Source organism: Chrysochloris asiatica, unplaced genomic scaffold (genome assembly GCF_000296735.1).
Source record: "Chrysochloris asiatica unplaced genomic scaffold, ChrAsi1.0 scaffold00137, whole genome shotgun sequence".
Taxonomy (NCBI): Eukaryota; Metazoa; Chordata; class Mammalia; order Afrosoricida; family Chrysochloridae; genus Chrysochloris; species Chrysochloris asiatica.
Genome location: NW_006408655.1, coordinates 6,735,352 through 6,752,965, shown reverse-complemented (window position 1 = coordinate 6,752,965; position 17,614 = coordinate 6,735,352). Strand labels below are relative to the sequence as shown.

Below are 17,614 nucleotides of genomic sequence, written 5' to 3'. Positions count from 1 at the left end.
AAAGATTTTGGCATTCATTTGCTTCTGGCTTAAAAATCCCCAATGATGGAGGTATTTTGCTGATCCTAGCTTTTTGTGAGGAACACCTCAACACGTAATCCATCTCAAGGGAAAACTGAGGCTTAGTGGGCATGGACCCTGATGAGGCTCTCTTGCCAACAGGCTCTCATCTCCACCTGTCCTGGGCTCCATGCCCCCAGCAGATTGCCTGGATAGTCCCTGTCCCTTCAAAACCAGTAGTTTGTGTCTGGGGGGATGAGGTGAAGTGAGGCTCCAGGGTGAGACCTCTGGATTGCTGTGGCTGAGACTGGTCAAATTTTGGCATTAGATTTTAGTATTTTATCTTAAATTTGAAAGTACCCCACCCCTTCTTGCAAATTAATGTAGCTAAAACAATGGCCAACTTTCCACGTGAAAATATCATTATCCTCTGAGGTCTGGAGTCAACCTTTATGACTCACTTGTGAGCAGAGATGGGGTGAATGTCAGGTCGGATGGAGTTGATTACAGGGTGACAGGGGTAATGTTCCTGTCCACAGCTCCCCCAGGATTTATCCCAGGCAGCACAAGAGCACAAAGCTACCTCTGCAAACAAAAGGTGGTGGCACTGGCCCAAGGTCTGAACATTGGGACTCGGTGTTCTTTTTCAGTCCTATGTACAGCAAGCCCACCTCTAACTCACCTGTAGCTTGGCAGTCAACCTTGTAGTTCAAACAGCTTTGCAGTCTGGTACATTAACCCACAGCGCCACACCAGGACTCCAGAGATGTCGTTGTTGTTATGTGCCGTGGAGTTGATTCGACTCATAGCGACCCTGAACAGGGTTTCTGAGGCTGTAAATTTTTACGGGAGCAGAAAGCCTTATCTTTCTTCTGTGGAACAGCTGGTAGTTTCGAACTGCTGACCTTGCGGTTCGCAGCCCAATTCTTAACCACTACACTACCAGAGCTCCTTAGAGATGTTATTAGAGAAGTACAAATCAAAACAATGAGATATCTACTACTTACTTACTGTTGTTGTTAAGTGTCGTATGGTGACTTGTATAGAGTTTCCAAGAAAAGGCTGGTGGGTTTGAACTGTCGCCTTTTTGGCTCAACCTGACCTTGCGGTCCAGTGCATTATCCTGCAGCGCCACACCAGGAGTCACTTATTTAGAATGGCTAAAATACAAAATACTGACATTAAATACTGGTGAAGGATGTGGAACAAAAGATACTCCTTCATTGCTGGTGGGGATGCAAAAATGACACAGCCACTTTGGAAGACAGTTTTTTTTTTTAATGCTTTAGTGTGAATTACGTGATAGTTTACATGGGAGGACATCAGCTTCACATTGACCCCATCGTATATCATTTCCCTGCCATGGTTACAATCCCTTCCATGCATCATACAAAGGGTATACCCTGCAAACCTGCCCCCACCCCCCGTTGTCCACACACTGCCCCCCTCTCTCTCCAGGTCCAAAGTCTCCAGCGGCTCCATCTCCCCATGTCATTGTCTCTGTCTTTATCTCTGGCATCACTGCTTCTCTAGGTAGGGTTCCGTTCTCTGCTCTTCTCCTTTGATGGTTCCAGGGACCTCCATTCCTAGACTGAAAAGTTAATCACTCCCCTCCCTTTGCCCCCAAACGCCCACCTTTACATTTCCATGCCTTACAATCAGTCCTGATAACAATTACTCGTTGTTGTATCACAAGGGACCTCTCCGCATCTCCTTTTATCAGCCCTGACTGGCAGAATGGATGCTACTCAGTGCAGATTCCACCTTGCTCCACACCCTCTGAATCTAGGTTCCCTCTTGAAAGCTTGTAAGACAGTCAGTTCTTGCCTCTTTAGCCCCCCCATTCTGGGTAGCCAATGTCCAAGTTGCCCATCCCTGTCTTCTCTGTGTGTGGAGGAGCTGGGAATGATCCTCGCTGTGAAGATTTGTTCACTCTTTTGAGCTATTGCTTCCATAGGTGTGTGTCAAGTTCATCAAATTATGTCAGATTATTCTTTTTTTCCCTCTTCTTTCTTCTGTTTGAGCTATGATCATCCATCCATTGAAGCCAGGTCAAGTGGGTATTACCTGCAAGTGTGGGTGTACTTATACATGTGCTCTCCCTTATCAGCTGGACGCTTCACTCTTCACTCTAGTCCTCTGTGGCTATGTCGCTGAACTTGCCATACTGCTGGCCAACCAGGTCTCCATCTGGGTTCACAGGAGTCTCTTGAGCATTGTAGGGCTTAGTTCGCATCTTCATTGCTGTTTTTTCCTCACTTCTCCTTGTTGGTGATGAAAGTGGTCACCAGTCAGACAGAGCATGCATTCCCATTGAGCCTTAGTCTTACAAGGGGATTTGCCTTGAGGGGGACCCGACCACTTGCCTTGATGTTTCCTGGGTGAGCCACTTGTTCTTGTAGTAATTAGTCAGCCTGCCTATATTGTTTTGTGTTTTTCTTGTCAGTCTTCTTTTCTTCTGGCCACTGCAGGCTGGTCTGCTTCTCCTTCCAAGTGGACCTTATCCCTCAGAAGATTCTGGATGCTGTTCAGGATTCCATCTATGGTCTTGTGTAATGCAGGGGTGCCACAGGAAGCCTCCTTCACTGGGCACGTTGTAGCCCCATTTTAGGTATTCCGATCAGTTATTGGCAGAAGACGGACTTACAAGCTTCCTATGGTGGTTATTTCTGGCTATTCCTTTCTCTCCCCCTCCAGTGTCTATTTTATAGCGGCATGCCAGGGAAACCAAGATTCAACAGTCAAGCATCGTAACGTTATTTCCCCTCTTTTCCCCATTCAAACCGTGTCTCAATCTTTGTATCCCAGAGTCCTGTTGTTCCAAGGTTTTGCATACCTAAGTATTTGCCTCTGTCCCACTTCAGTTTCACAATCATCCTATCATGTTTCATTTCATTGCAGTGATAAAATCCCCTCAGTGTCTCATCAAATAACCAAAGGATACACCCCAGCGGCCCATCCCACCACCACCACCCTCCCGGCTGTCTGCAAACAGCTCCTCTCCCTCCCTGAATCCTGTCCCCCCCAGCCACTCCATCTGTCCATGCCATCAGAGTCCCCCCACCATTTTGGGTCTAGGAAGTTTCCTGCCCCCCCCCCAAGGTATTCTAGTTAGTTATATGTTGGATCCTGGCCCACATGTTTTCTGTTGTGATGCTTCTGGCTGTCAACCCCCTCCATCCCCCACACACACACGTGTCTACTTCACAATGGTAGGCAAGGGAGACCAAGATTAAAAAGACAGCCAAGCATCCTAGCAATATTCCCCTTTTCCCCTTTCAAGCCATGCCTCAATCCCTGTATCCTGAAGCCCTGTTATTCCAGGGTTGTGCATACCTTGTCATTTAGCTGTCTCACCTAGCCCATGCGAACCTGCCCAACTGCTCTTCTGTCTGCCTTGTTCTTCTTCTTTCCCCTCCTCCCCCTTCTTGTGTATTGCCAACCTCTCCCTCACCCTGCTCCCAGGCTTTCCTGTTTCTATTCCCTATCCTGTGCCCTTTCTTCCCCTCCCTCCCTGCCTCTCTTCCCATAAGTACCAGTGATTAGCACTTAATTTTTAGGTCCCCCCCCCCTTTTGGGTGGGTTCTTTTTCTTAGTCTTTTACAGTAGTGGTCATATGCAATATTTCTCCTTTTGTGACTAATTTCACTCTGCATAATGTCCTCAAGGTTCATCCATGTTATGCGATTGCTTGCAGCTTCCTTGTTGTTCCTTCAGGATAGCGTAGTACTCCATTGTATGTACCACAGTTGGTTTATCCGTTCTTCAATTGATGGGCATTTTGGTTGTTTCCATTTTTATGCTATTGTAAATAGTGCTGCTATGAACATTGGTGTGTATATATCTGCTCGTGTTATGACTCGTCTTTCTTGTGGGTAGATACCAAGTAGAGGAATTGCTGGGTCATACAATATTTCTGTTTCCAACCTTCTGAGGAAGTGCCATATTGCTTTCCAGAGATGTTGGACCATTTTGCATTCCCACCAATAATGTAGGAGGGTCCCAGTCTTTCAGCAGCATTTGTTGTCCTCAGCCTTTTTGATTTTTTCTGTTATTGCTGGTGTGAGATGACATCTCATTGTTGTTTTGATTTGCATCTCTCTGATAGCTAGTGATCATAAACATTTCTTCATGTTTGTTGGCTGCCCAGATCTCCTCCTTGGTGAAGTGTCTTGTTCATATCCTGTGCCCATTTTTTTATTGGGTTATTTGTCTTTTTCTTGTAGAGGTGTTGTAGTTTCCTATATGTTTTAGAAATGAGTTCCTTATCCGATGTGTCATTGCAAAAGATGTTTTCCCATTCTGTGGGTTCCCTTTTTACTCTTTTGGTAAAGGCTTTTGATGCACATAAGTTTTTAATTTTTAGCATGTCCCACTCATCTATTTTGTCTGTTTCTGTTTGTGTACTTTTCAAAATGTGTGGTAGTCTGTATATTCCCTGAATTAGCACCCTCTATTTTTTCATTGATAACCTTCATAATTTTGGGATTCACATTTAGATCTTTAATCCATGCTGTTTGTTTTTGTATAGAGCGTGAGGTCTTGTTTAAGTCTTTTACATGTCGCTTTCCAGTTCTGCCAGCACCATTTGTTGAAGACACTGTCTCTTCCCCATGCAAAGTGCCTAGTCATTTTGTCGAAAATCATTTGGCTGTATGCAGTTGGGTTAATTTCTGGATTCTCTATTCTGTTCCATTGATCGATGTCTCTTTCATTGTACCAGTACCAGGGTGTTTTGACCACCGCCATACAGTAAAGTTTGAAATCGGGGAGTGAGAGACCTCCAACCTTGTTTTTCCTTTTAAGCAGTGCTTTGCTTATCCTAGGTCTCTTTCCTTTCCATATAAAATTTTCAATGGAAATTGTCATTTCCATCTCTTTGAAGAATGTTGTTGGAATCTGGATTGGGATTGCATTGTATGTGTAAATTGCTTTGGGGAGTATTGACATTTTCACGATGTTAAGTCTTCCTGTCCAGGAACATGGTATGTTCTTCCACTTCTGCAGGTCTCTTTTGGTTTCTTGTAGTAGTGTTTTATAATTTTCTTTGTATGAGTTCTTTGTTTCTCTGGTTACGTTTATTCCTAAATATTTCATCCCTTGTGCGGCTATTGTAAATGGTATTGCTTTCCTAATGTCCTTTACATCGCTATCACTGTTGCTATCGAGAAATCCAACTGACTTTTTTATGTTTATCTTATATCCTGCCACTTTGCTGAATCTTTCACTGAGGTCTAGTAGCTTTTTTTTACTGAGGCTTTGGGATTTTCTATGTATAGGATCATATTGTCTGCAAATAAGGAGAGTTTTATTTCCTCTTTGCCTATTTGAATGCCTTTAATTTCTCTATCATGCAGTATAGCTGTAGCTAAAACTTCCAGCACAATGTTGAACAGGCGTGGTGATAAAGGACATCCTTGTCTGGTTCCCATTTGCAGAGGGAAGGCTTTCAGTTTCTCTCCAATGAGAATGATGTAGGCTCTTGATTTTGCATATATGCTCTTGATTACATTGAGGAATTTCCCTTCAATTCCTATTTTGTTGAGTGTTTTTATCAGGAATGGATCTTGGATTTTGTCAAATGCCATTTCTGCATCAATCGATATGATCATGTGGTTCTTTTCCTTTTTCTTATTTGTATGATGGATTATGTTGATTGTTTTCCTGATGTTGAACCATCCTTGCATTCCTTGTATGAAACCCACTTGGCTAGGATTTTGTTGAAAATTTTTGCATCTATGATCATGAGGGATTTTGGTCTATAATTTTCTTTTTTAGTGATGTCCTTCCCTGGTTTTGGCATGAGAGTTATGCTTGTTTCATAAAAAGTATTAGGGAGTTTTCCATCCTCTTCTATGTTATGGAATAATTTGAGTAGAATTGGTGACAGTTCTTCTCTGAATGCTTGGTAGAACTCACCAGTGAAGCCATCTGGGCTGGAAGACAGTTTCTTAAAAGCTAAATATAGGCTTACCATTCAATCCAGCAACTGCAATCCTACATTATTTTTCCAAACAAGGTGAAAATGTATGTCCACATAAAAACATTCACACATATATAGCAGCTTCATTCATAATTGACAAAAATTGGAAACCACTTAGATGTGGTACATTGGTATGATGGCATATCGTTCAGTGATAAAAAAAGAAATGGACTCTCACGTCAGAAAGACATGGAGGACCCTTTACTGCTTACTGCCACACAGTACTTCCAACTAGATGAAAAGCAAAAACTATAGGGAGAGTAGTTTCAGGTGCTCAAGTGATGCATAAGTGGCATTGAAAATATTCTACATGATCCTACAATGAGATAATGCATTTGTCAAAACCTCTACCACTGTACAACACAAAAAGTGAGCCCTAATAATATTAGTTAATAATGTTTCAATATTTGTTCATTAATTATAATGTGTACCACAGGAATGCAACTTGTTCATAATATGAGAAACAGGATGCAGGGGGGAGGTGGTTACATAGTCTGTCCTTCCTGTACAATTTTTCTGTAAATCAAACTGCTCTTTAAAAAAAAAAAGTCTGTTATTTAAAAATAAAAAGAGGAAAGAGGGATGTACTCATACACACTTCCCAGATTCGGATCTAATTGATGCTGAGAACAGAAAGCTTGTATAGGAGGGTCTGAATCTCCAGGTAATTCTAATGGATCAGGGAATGAGAACCACTACATTAGACTAAGAGTTTACAAAGGAAATGTGTGCATTATTCAAAGAATTGCAGAGATGTGAACAGTTCAGCTGCTGAAAACACCTGTCTGAGCTTGCTCTGGGAGGAAACCAGGAGAACCAGAAAGACTGATGCAAAGGCACAGCAGTGGTGCCAAAAATGTATAACTCTTATTAATGAATCCGTCTGCTTGTTAAGTGAGCCAAGTGAAAAACACCAGATGCATTGATCAAAATTTGAGGGAAACCAAAATAAACTCAATCGGCAAAAAAGTGAGGTTTTTTTCTGCTTTAGTTTTAAACTTGATAGATAGTATACAAAATCAAACTTGTAAATTTACTGTTGCAAACCATGAAGTAGGTTGCTTAATTATGGTCTTCATAATAAGAGCCTAAAGTGGGAACCGCAGGATACAGTCTCTCCCCGTGGTCACTTGGCATGGAGTTTACTGGTGATGAGGAAATCCACAGTCAGCACATTTCCATGGCCTCTCTAGTACCTGTTAGTCCCTTGTCAACTTCAGCTCTCCTCCCTGAACCTTTGAACTGCTCTATTTTTTGATGCTTTTCAGACTTTGGGGTGCAAGGACATTTCCAGTGTGTGTCTTCTTTCCACTTTGTGCAGCCTCGTTTTCTTTTTGGAATAAATGAAATGGTCTGCAAATAAATAAGGAGTTCTTCCTGGCTCCTTCCTTCAGATCCTGTTGCAGACACTTTTGTCTCCTACCTGCCCTGTCTAGTCTTTGCCTCACTTTCTATTTTCCCCACACCAATAATTTCAACAAACAACCTATCAGTTTGGTGAAGACCAACTTTCTGGTTCTACAGCCAAGGTCCTAAAATACAGGCAGACTCATCATTCATTCTGCCTAAAGGACTATTAAATAAAACCCACCTTAATGACTTCAAGTCCATTCTGACTCATAGTGACTCTCTAGTAGTACAGAGCAGAGCTGTTTCTTGGGATTTCCAAAACTGTAAATCATTTATGGGAGCACACAGTCTCATCTTTCCCCAGAGGAAGGGTTGGTAGGTTTGAACCATTGACCTAGTGATTATCAGCTAATGCCTAACTCACACCACCGCCAAGGCTCCTTAAAGGACTATTGGTTGGTTGTATGCTGTGGAGTCAGTTCCAACTCATAGTGAGACCCTGTAACAGGGTTTCCAAGGCTATAAATCTTTACAGGAGCAGAAAGCCTCATCTTTCTCCCACGGAACAGCTGGTAGTTTGGAACTGCTGACCTTGTTGCGTCACACCCTGATTTGTAACCACTACGCTACCAGAGCTCCTATGCTTCCCTATGTGCAGCAGTCAGCAAATAGGCTTGGAAATGGCCTCTCTGTAGGGTCTCTCGCCAGTAAACTAGAGGCTGTCTCTTCCACAGAGGTGAGAAACTAGTTAACGCATACAAATTCTTTAGCCCCAACCAAAAGACATAATTCGTTGACTGCCTTCTTTTAAATGTTTCCATTTCACTTGAAAATCCCATTTTCTCTAACCCATACTATTCAGTTACTATCGCCAAGGGGTCCAAACTTTCTTTTCTTTCATAGTCCTCTACATAATTTCACCCAAATCCTCCACTTTTATTCCAGGTCCTACCATGGATTCTCTCTTTTCTGAACTACTCCTGGCAGGACCTAGTATATCCAAAAACTGACACATGCAGCGTTTCAGTGCCAGCCACTGGGCAGCAGCTCTTTAAAGACTTACAGCCTCGGAAACCCTGTACAGGGTCGCTATGAGTCGGTTCCGACTCCACGGCACATAACCACCACAATAATACATGAGGAGTTCTGCTGTGGTGCTGTGGGTTAATATGCCAGACTGCAAATTCAGTTTGCACTGCAAGGTCGGTGGTTCAACCAACTGCTCCTTGGAAACGCAATACAGGGTTCCTATGGGTTGGGATCGACTTGATAGCACTTAACTACAACAATAATATATGAAGGAGCTCTGGAAGCATAGTGGGTTATACATTGGGCTGCCAACCGCAAGGACAACAGTTCAAATCTACCAGCTGCTCTGCAGGCGAAAAATGAAGCTTTCTGCTCTTGTAAAGATTTACAGCTTCAGAAAACCTATACAAGGTCATTATGAGTTGGAACTGACTCAGTGGCACACAACCACCACCACTAATCAGGTTAAGTTGTTTTAAGTGCCATCAAGTCAGTTCTGACTCAGGATTTCCAAGGAGCAGCAGCTGGTGGGTTTGAACTGTTGACCTGTAGTTTGTAGTTCAGTGCTGATGATACGTTTTTAATTAGGAAAAACTGCATAAGTATAGTTTAAGAATATCATTTTGTTTCAAGAGACTGCAAATAGGGAGGTAAGGGATTGAGACACCTGGCATTTTAGAGAAATGATGTTCCTTTGAGAGTGAATGCCCTTTATGGGGTTTTCAAAGGCTGTAATCTTCATGGAGGAGTCCTGGTGTGACACTGTGGGCCAATGTCAGAGTGTAAAAGTCATTTGAACTGCAAGGTCGGTGGTTCAAACTCACAAGCTGCTCCTTGGAAACCCTATACAGGGTCGCTATGGGTCAGAATTGACTCAACGGCACTTCACAACAGCAACAACAGTCTTCATAGGAGCAGACTGCCTTGTCTTTCTCCTAAAGAGCAGCTGGTGGATTTAAACCAGTTTTTCAGTTAGCAGCCAAGCACTTAACCACTGTGCCACCAACTCTTAATTACTAGAAGCAAGTTACACAAACTGGTACATTCTGATTCAATTAAGTTTGGTATAAACGCTGAGCAATTGATACTTTTGAAAAGGACCAGAGGTGGTTCTGACATACCAAGACCCAAAAACCACTCAGTAGATTTGGATTTTTCTTTCACGTAATGCCTCCGGTTAAAGCTCTAACTACGTAAAGAAAAGGAATTGAATCTTTAGCAAGTATGTAATAACTACCATATTAATTTTTCTGTAATTCTCATCTAGAGTTTATTTTCCGCGTATCTCCATTGTGATTATCTCCCTCTTCTTTGCATTTCAGCAGTTCTCAGAGTGCGTAATTCTGCTAATTAGCTGTTTGTCTACTGCTCTGCACCATTGCTTTGCACACTGTACAGAGCTGACTCATGAGGAAAGTTTAAATAACTACACACTGATATTCCTCTGAGGTCCCCAAACACAACCAGAGACACTGGAACAGGCTACCCCAAGAGGTTCCAACAATCCTCAGGTCCTTCATCACCTCCAAACAAGATGGCACAGAGTTATAAACATTATTCAATTTTATTAACAAAACTTTGTACACTCTCTTTAATACATGTGTAATTTTACATCTAGGTAAAATAACAACACATTCAAAATTTACCATTTATACAAATTGTTACAGAACAATAACCAGTGGGTTGTAAAATAAACCACACTGATTTTTTTTTTTTTTTATCTACAAAAGATTTGACTTTAAAATTCCCCCGAACATATAAAAATAAATTAATTTTACTTTCAATTAAATCTACCAATTAGAAATATTACAAATCAAAATATCAATGTTATCTTATGAATTTTTCACAATACAAAACAGATTCACAAAACTTTATTTACAGAAATGAGGTAAGTACTGTGCAATGTTTAACCAAGAGACATATTGCAGAAAAACATGTTCTAGCTAAGTACACAGTGAAGGTCTAATTACAGCTGGGTCTTTTCCACTAATAATTCACACATTTAAGAACAGTTCAATGAATACATCCCCAATTGTATAATTTATACTCTGCCAGACTATCACACCAGGAGTCTGGCTACCCAAAGTTGAAGAGCTAGAATACAGGTTTTTACCTGTTTTAATAACTGTGGTAGTGTTGGTGGGGTGTTTTTTTTGTTTGTGTGTTTTTAATCATTGGCAGTAATGAGAAGTTGTATAAATAAAAATTTATATATATATATATATATATATATATATATATTCTTCCCAAATCCATTTACTTTTCTTGTGACTCATTAGAGGATAAACACCCAGGTAACAGTTTTGCCTGAGCTATCTACAGTGGCATAGAAATTTTTTAATAAAGGCAGAACAATGGGGAAGGCTGCTGGTGCAACACTGAATATTCCTTCTACTTACAAGGACTGACTATAGTGCAAGCTCAGCTGTCTAGAGCCATTTCAACACAATGGAGGTACTAACAGGCACTTGATTAAGGCCAAACCCTACCAGCAGTTTCCAGAGTGGCCCCTTTTTCTGAAAGAAGTCTTTTGCTTTAAATTGATCTGGTTCCCCCAGCAGCCTTAGAACTCACTTAACTCAAGGTTTCTTTAAAAAATGAGTAAGTCTTACCACAAAAGAAAAAGCAATTAACAATAGAAAATTACCTTTAGCAGAAATAGATATTACCCTCCCAACTTGATTACCAAAATGGGTCAAATCCCATTAAAAAGGAAATTTCTAGAACAAGATTGCTAAGTCCCAGTTGATGACCTATTTATTTGAAATATTTAATCAGTAAAACTCAAAATAAACGAAATTGGATAATTCCTTGAAATTTGTTTTAAGATCTAACTCACATAGCAAGCAAACTGTAACCCAAATGATCATATTTTCCAATTTATTACAAAATTAATTGTGTATCAACTACATATTTTCTCTTGGGTTGATAAACTCATTGCATGTAAGTTGTTTCATTGACAAAAGTTGGTTATTGGATTTTCCTTCAAAATTCAATAAGTCTAGGTGAGGAGTTTGCAGATTAGGAAATTTTATTTCAGTGCAATAAAGCAACAAGAAAATTAGTCAAAGCTTACAAGAATGTCCTTGTTGGCAAATTAATCTTCTGTTGTGCAGTTAGTTTCTTGTTGCATTTCTTCACAGATGTAGAAAGAGGACTGCAACAGCAGCCAGATGAAGTGCTAGAACAGCAGATAAGCAATTTCTAGATGTTTCTTGAGTGTCAACTTTTCTCTTGAGCTACAGGCCCACTTTTATCACTAAGTCTCTGCAGTTAAAACAAACAAACAAACCCAGTAATACATAGCTAAATCAATTTCTGGCCAACACTTAATTGAAATTGTAACTGAGATGAAGTATGTATGATAACTTTTTTGTTCTACAAATCAACATGGTTACTTTTCAGCATAATAGAAAGACATGAATTTACTGATAAATGCTTTAAAAGCAGTAAATACTGCATTACAGTCATCAAGAGATAATAAGCTTATGTGAGGGAAAGAATTCCTAAAGAGTATGTGTAGAAATCATTCTCTAAAACTGACTTTTCCAGAAAGTGTTAAGTACAAGAGTTGCTTTCAACTCACAGTGACTCTTTATAGGGTTTCCAAGAAGCAGCTGGCAAGTTTGAACCACAGACATTTCAGTTAGTAGTCCAGTGCTTATCTTACAGTGCCACACCAGGACTCCAGGGAATTAAGAACATATTATTGTTGAAAATTAATTTTCTGTGTGTTAAAAACTCATGAATTTTGAACTTTTTTTTTGCTATTTATCAGTTTACCCTTAGATCCTTAACACTTTTGAGAGTCCATTTAGTAATCTATGTTTTTTAAAAAGAAGGTGGTGGTTGGTGTTAAGTGCCACTGAGTCAATTCTGACTCGCTGCTGTTAAGTGCCGACCCAGAGCTACCCTGTATAGGATTTTTGAGGAGTGGCTGGTGAGCTTGAACTGCTGCCCTTGTTGTTCAAATCAGAATTGCAGTCCATAGAGACCCTATTATTTTAAAGATTGGAATCTTTGCTACTGAAATGTATCTAAAATTGTATCTAACAAGGAGCCCTGAGTGGAAAAAATGGGTAAGTGCTGATTACTAACCAAAAGATGGACAGTTTGAACCCACCCAAAGATGCCTTGGAAGAAACATCTTGAAATCTGCTTCTGAAATATCACAGTCTTGAAAACCCTACAGAAAGCTCTTCCACCACTCTGCATATATAGGGTACTGGTAAGGAGCTCTGGTAGCGTAGTGGTTACGAATCGGGCTGTGAACCTTAAGGTCAGCGGTTCGAAACTACCAGCCGCTCCGTGGGAGAAAGATGAGGCTTTCTACTCCCGTAAGGATTTACACCCTCAGAAACCCTGTACAGGGTCGCTATGGGTCGGAACCAACTCGACGGCACTTAACAACAACAACAACAAAGTTAGGTTGACTTGATAGTTTTTTGAAGCCAGTTGTATTTAGCAAAGACGTTTGGCGCATAGCAGGGTACTCAGTAAACTAACTTTCTTGGGCCTACTTTTCTTCCATTAGCTAATTAATAATCTGTTTTTTATATTATACAGTATTGTGGGTTTTTCCATTAAAAATACATTTCATATTGAATAACTCAAAGTTAGTTTGTTGTTCAGTTTTTAGCATAAGAAAACTGAGAAACTGGGGACAGGACAATTTTTTTTCTTAAATTAATTCAGAATCACTGAACCTTACATGTCAGCAAAACATTGGAACAGTAACGAGGTTTGTGACTTCACAATAGGGAAGTCAGAGAAACTACAGGGCAAACACCAAGTATTCAAAAGTTTATGGTAAACAGTAGTCCTATGTCATGAATCAATTGGTTACAAAATACAAACTACAATTTCTAAAGACTGAATGTAGACTAAACAGAAAGTTTTCTAAGTAAGGGGAAATAGCAAAGCACACTGATTTTTAACACTTTATTTTCCAAGGCTCCCACCTCATTGTTTCCTTTCTTCCTTTTCCTGATGTCCAGTCCATTCTATATCCTACTATTTTTCCTCTAATTGGGTTCTTTCCTGAACTAGAATTTAAGGAAAACACCTATATCTATACTTCAGTAAAATATACCTAATTGAAGGGTAGAATAGAATCAGTAATGTATATATATTACTGTATGCATAGTATTTCTGCACCTGATTTTGATTTATCTTTTACAATAATAGTTTAAGGTATTATCACTTATTTATCTTTTACAATAATAGTTTAAGGTATTATCACTTATATAAAATTAACATAATTTACAGTTTAACTTTCATTACAAATAACATTAAGATATATATGTAATCAGGTAGAATAATTGGATTGCCCTAACATTTATATAACAGCTATATTACAAATGTAATTAAGTTTTATAAAGTACTTTGGAAAAAAATAATAAATATTCCTAAATTATATGGACTGCTTCTCTAAGTAAACAAACTAAACAAAGATTTTCAAAAATCATCAACTATTGTCTTTTGATTGAACTGCCCCATAAAACTTACTAACTAAAACATACTTTTATTCTGAAGACTGCTGAATTATAAAACAGTCTTCAGACATTATGTGCAAATTCAAGCTGATACTCAAACTGAAGGTATGTATGTATGAATCACCTTAAGTCCTTTGTGTTTATAATATCCAGCTGTTGAAACTAGCTTTAAGAGGAATTATCAGTGAAATAATACATTATTAAAAGACACTGGCTAAAGAAGCATGTATCTCTGATTAGCTACAAAAATGAAAATCTACTTACTGTTACTTTCTGACTTGTATTATCACTGTGGATTGTGAGGAATGGGTTGGTGGCAGCTGTATGAAGTGGTGGTGCCTGAGTACCTCCAAGTAGGTTGTTGATAGGTATTTGTGTTGGGCCTGGGATCTGTATCTGCTGCAGTTCAGGCTGGTGGTGCTGCTGGTGGTGATGCTGCTGCATTAACTGATACAGAAGGGCCTGATGTTGTTCCTTAGGAAAAACACGTGGGGAGAGAGAGGAATGAGTTCCCAATCAGAGAATTCAGGCCTCCCTTTCTACTTTTCTTTACTTTAAAATTGTATATTTAAATGTTAGTCACATATATGCTGAGAAAAAAACAACCCAGGGTATCTGGAAAAATACACTGCACTCATTAACAACCATAAAACATCATTGATATTGATTTTGACTGTCAAAACAAGTCAAACAAAATAGAAAACTGCCCCACAGGATTCCAAAGTTGCCACATCTTTCTCCCATGGAGCACCTGATGTGTTTAAACGTCAGCCTTCTTGGTTTGCAACTAGGCAATTAATCAGTGCGCCACCAGAGTTCCTTCTGTGGTGCTACAGGATAAAGCACTGGATCGCAGGATCATTTGACTCACAAGGTCAGCAGTTTAAACTCACCAGCTGCTCCTTGGAAACCCTATACAGGGTTGCTATGAGTTGGAACGAACTAGATGACACTTAACAACAAACATTCAAATTAGGTTATCCACAATAACCAAGTCATAAGCTATCTGTATTTAACTTTAGAATGCACCCTAATTCTAACCCTTCCCATAATTCTAACTTGTTGTTGTGAAGTACCATCAAGTCAATTCTGACCCATAATGACCCTGTATACGGTTTCCAAGGAGCAGCTGGTGAGCTTGAACCACCGACCTTGCAGTTCAAACAACTTCACAGTCTTAGAACAACTTTAAAGTTCTTAGCCATACCTAGAAGGGTGCTTTCTTGATGCAACTCTTTAAAACAAGTAGCTATTTCATTCAACATAGTTCTGTAGTTACTATGTGCCAGGCACTGATGTTGGTGCTTGAGACATACTGTTCTTTTTAAATTGGTTCTGACTCGTAGCAACACTGTATAGGGTTTCCAAAGCTATAAATCATTGGGAGCACATGAACTTGTGGTTTGCAGTCCAGTGCTTACATCCTACTGAGCCACCAAGTTTCCCTAAGACATGCTCAGTGCTATAGAGTCAGTTCCGACTCATAGTGACCCTGTATAAGGTTTCTGAGGAGCAGCTGGTGGATTTGAATCACCTACCTTGCAGTTAGCAGTTTAGTGCTTATCCTACAGCACCACAGCAGGACTCCTGAGACACATTCCTGTCCTTACAGAGGGAAAGAGACAGCGTGTTGCTGCTGCTGCTGTGTGTCAAAGAGTCAGTTCCAATCTACACAACCCTGTAAAGGGTTTCCAAAGACTTGACTGCTGAGCTTGAACCACCAACCTTGTGGAATCCAATCAACTTTGCAGTCCAGTGCATTAACCCATAGCGCCACACTTGGTGTTAAGTGGCGTGGAGTCGGTTCCGACTCATAGTGACCCTATACAGGGTTTCCAAGGCTGTAAATCTTTACAGGAGCAGAACGCCTCATCTTTCTCCCGCGGAGCAGCTGGTAGTTTCGAACTGCTGACCTTGAGGTTCACAGCCCGATTCGTAACCACTACGCTACCAAAGCTCCTTCACCACACTTAGAAGGTGACAAATGCTAAGGGTAAGGAGAAATAAGAGTGTAGAGTACGGTAAGGATGGGGTAGCCAGGCTACAATTTTAAATCTATCAGTCAAGGTAAATTTCATTGAAAAGGTACCATCTGGATAATCCAGTATGATCAAGGAACAGCAAGAAGGCCAGTGGTGCTGGAAGAAAGTGAGCAATAGGTGGTCAGAGAAAAAGAGTGTAGGACTCAAAGTAGGCACGAATGCCTTATGTCTGATGTTACTCTTATAGATGCTATCGACTTGATTTTGATTCCTAATGACCCCAACGTGACAGAGTAGAACTTCCTCTTAAGGTTTCCTATATTGCAATCTTTACAGATTGCTAAATCTCGCTCTTGCACTGGGAAAGTTTGAACTACCAACCTTTTGGTTACCAACCGAGCACTTAACCATTGTGCCACCATGGTTCCTTACCTTGGCCTGTTATTGCTAAGTACTATGGAGTCGATTCTGACTCATAGCTACCCTGTAGGAACAGCTGATGGTTTGAATCACCCACCTTGTGACTAGTATTCCAGTACTTATCCTAGAGTGCCACACCAGGAATCAATAGGAAGCTAATGGGAATGTTTAAGCAGAACAGTGAAGGTTTGGGGCTTGAGCAGATGGAAGAATGGAAATGTCATCAACTTAACGTGAGGAAAACTGGATGGAGCACGTTTGTGGAGGAAGATCATTTCCATGTTGGACATGTTATGTTTGATATATCTTCCACTATCAATTAGGAGGTGTTAGTGATAGGAATTTAACATTTCAAAGAGAAGACTGGGCTGAAGATGTAACTCTGGATGTAAATATCACCACATAGATGGTATTTAAAGCTATGAAACTAGAGAGCGATCACAGTGTTACGGTACTCTAAAGAGTCTAAGAGAACAGGAGGAACCAGGGAAGGAGACTAGAGAAGAATCACCAGTTAAATAGGAGGAAAACCAAGAGAATGTGGTTTTCTGTAATGCATAGCAAGCATTTAATTAAAGAAGAAGGGGGTGACTGGCTATGAAAAAATGCTGCTGATACAACAAATAACATGCAGAAAGAACTCATTGGGTATGGCTGAGAGAAGACAACAACAGGGTAGTCATTGCTGGGGGAAGTAGGATCAAGTTTGTCTTAACGAGGAGGAAGTATGTATACTTTATAATAAAGCTCTTGTTTATGTAAAATTCTGCCTATAAATGAACAGACTTCACCCCACAACCTATAGTCTCTGAGCAACAATTTATGCTGAGAAATCTACTTGTGTTATTATTCGAGGAAAATCCTGATGAACAGGAAGATAAACTCAATAAATAAACCGAATAAACTGAATTTGACACCTCACACAGGGAACGCTGGTGGTGCAGTGTTCAAAATACTAGCCCAAAGTTCAGTAGTTTGAACCCAGCAGTCACTCCACAGTGAAAAGATAAGACAGTCGGCTTTTGTAGAGAGTTGTTATGTGCCGTCTCAGCGACCCTGTATAGGGTTTCCAACCTTGGAAACTTTATGGTTATTATGAGTGGGTAATACTTATAAATAAAAAGCAAATAAGATCATGTTTTAAACCATGCAATATTTAAGAAACCATATGCAGTCTAATACCACTATAAGTACAGTGATAGTGAAAATGGTGATCCAGAATCAAAACAAGTATTTTCAATATATATTTTTTACTAAAGCAAGATGGCAGGCAAATATGTTTTTGAAAAATTATAAACAAAGGCTGATGCCCTTTCAACTTCACTATGAACCAATGAAGTATGCTAGGAAATAGG

General features: G+C 40.1%; 1 protein-coding gene across 1 annotated transcript in view; it reads right to left on the bottom strand.

Annotated features, from left to right (window-relative positions):
• Nucleotides 1-11,286: 11,286 nt before the first annotated feature.
• The window catches only part of MLLT10 (myeloid/lymphoid or mixed-lineage leukemia (trithorax homolog, Drosophila); translocated to, 10), a 310,713-nt gene continuing 304,385 nt past the window's right edge, over nucleotides 11,287-17,614 (bottom strand). Inside the window, exons 22-23 of the mRNA XM_006869897.1 lie at nucleotides 14,122-14,331; nucleotides 11,287-11,629 (exon numbers count right to left, since the gene is read on the bottom strand). Of these exons, the coding sequence (XP_006869959.1) occupies nucleotides 11,585-11,629; nucleotides 14,122-14,331 (255 nt within the window). The 3' untranslated portion in view covers nucleotides 11,287-11,584. The remainder of the gene's footprint in view (nucleotides 11,630-14,121; nucleotides 14,332-17,614) is intronic.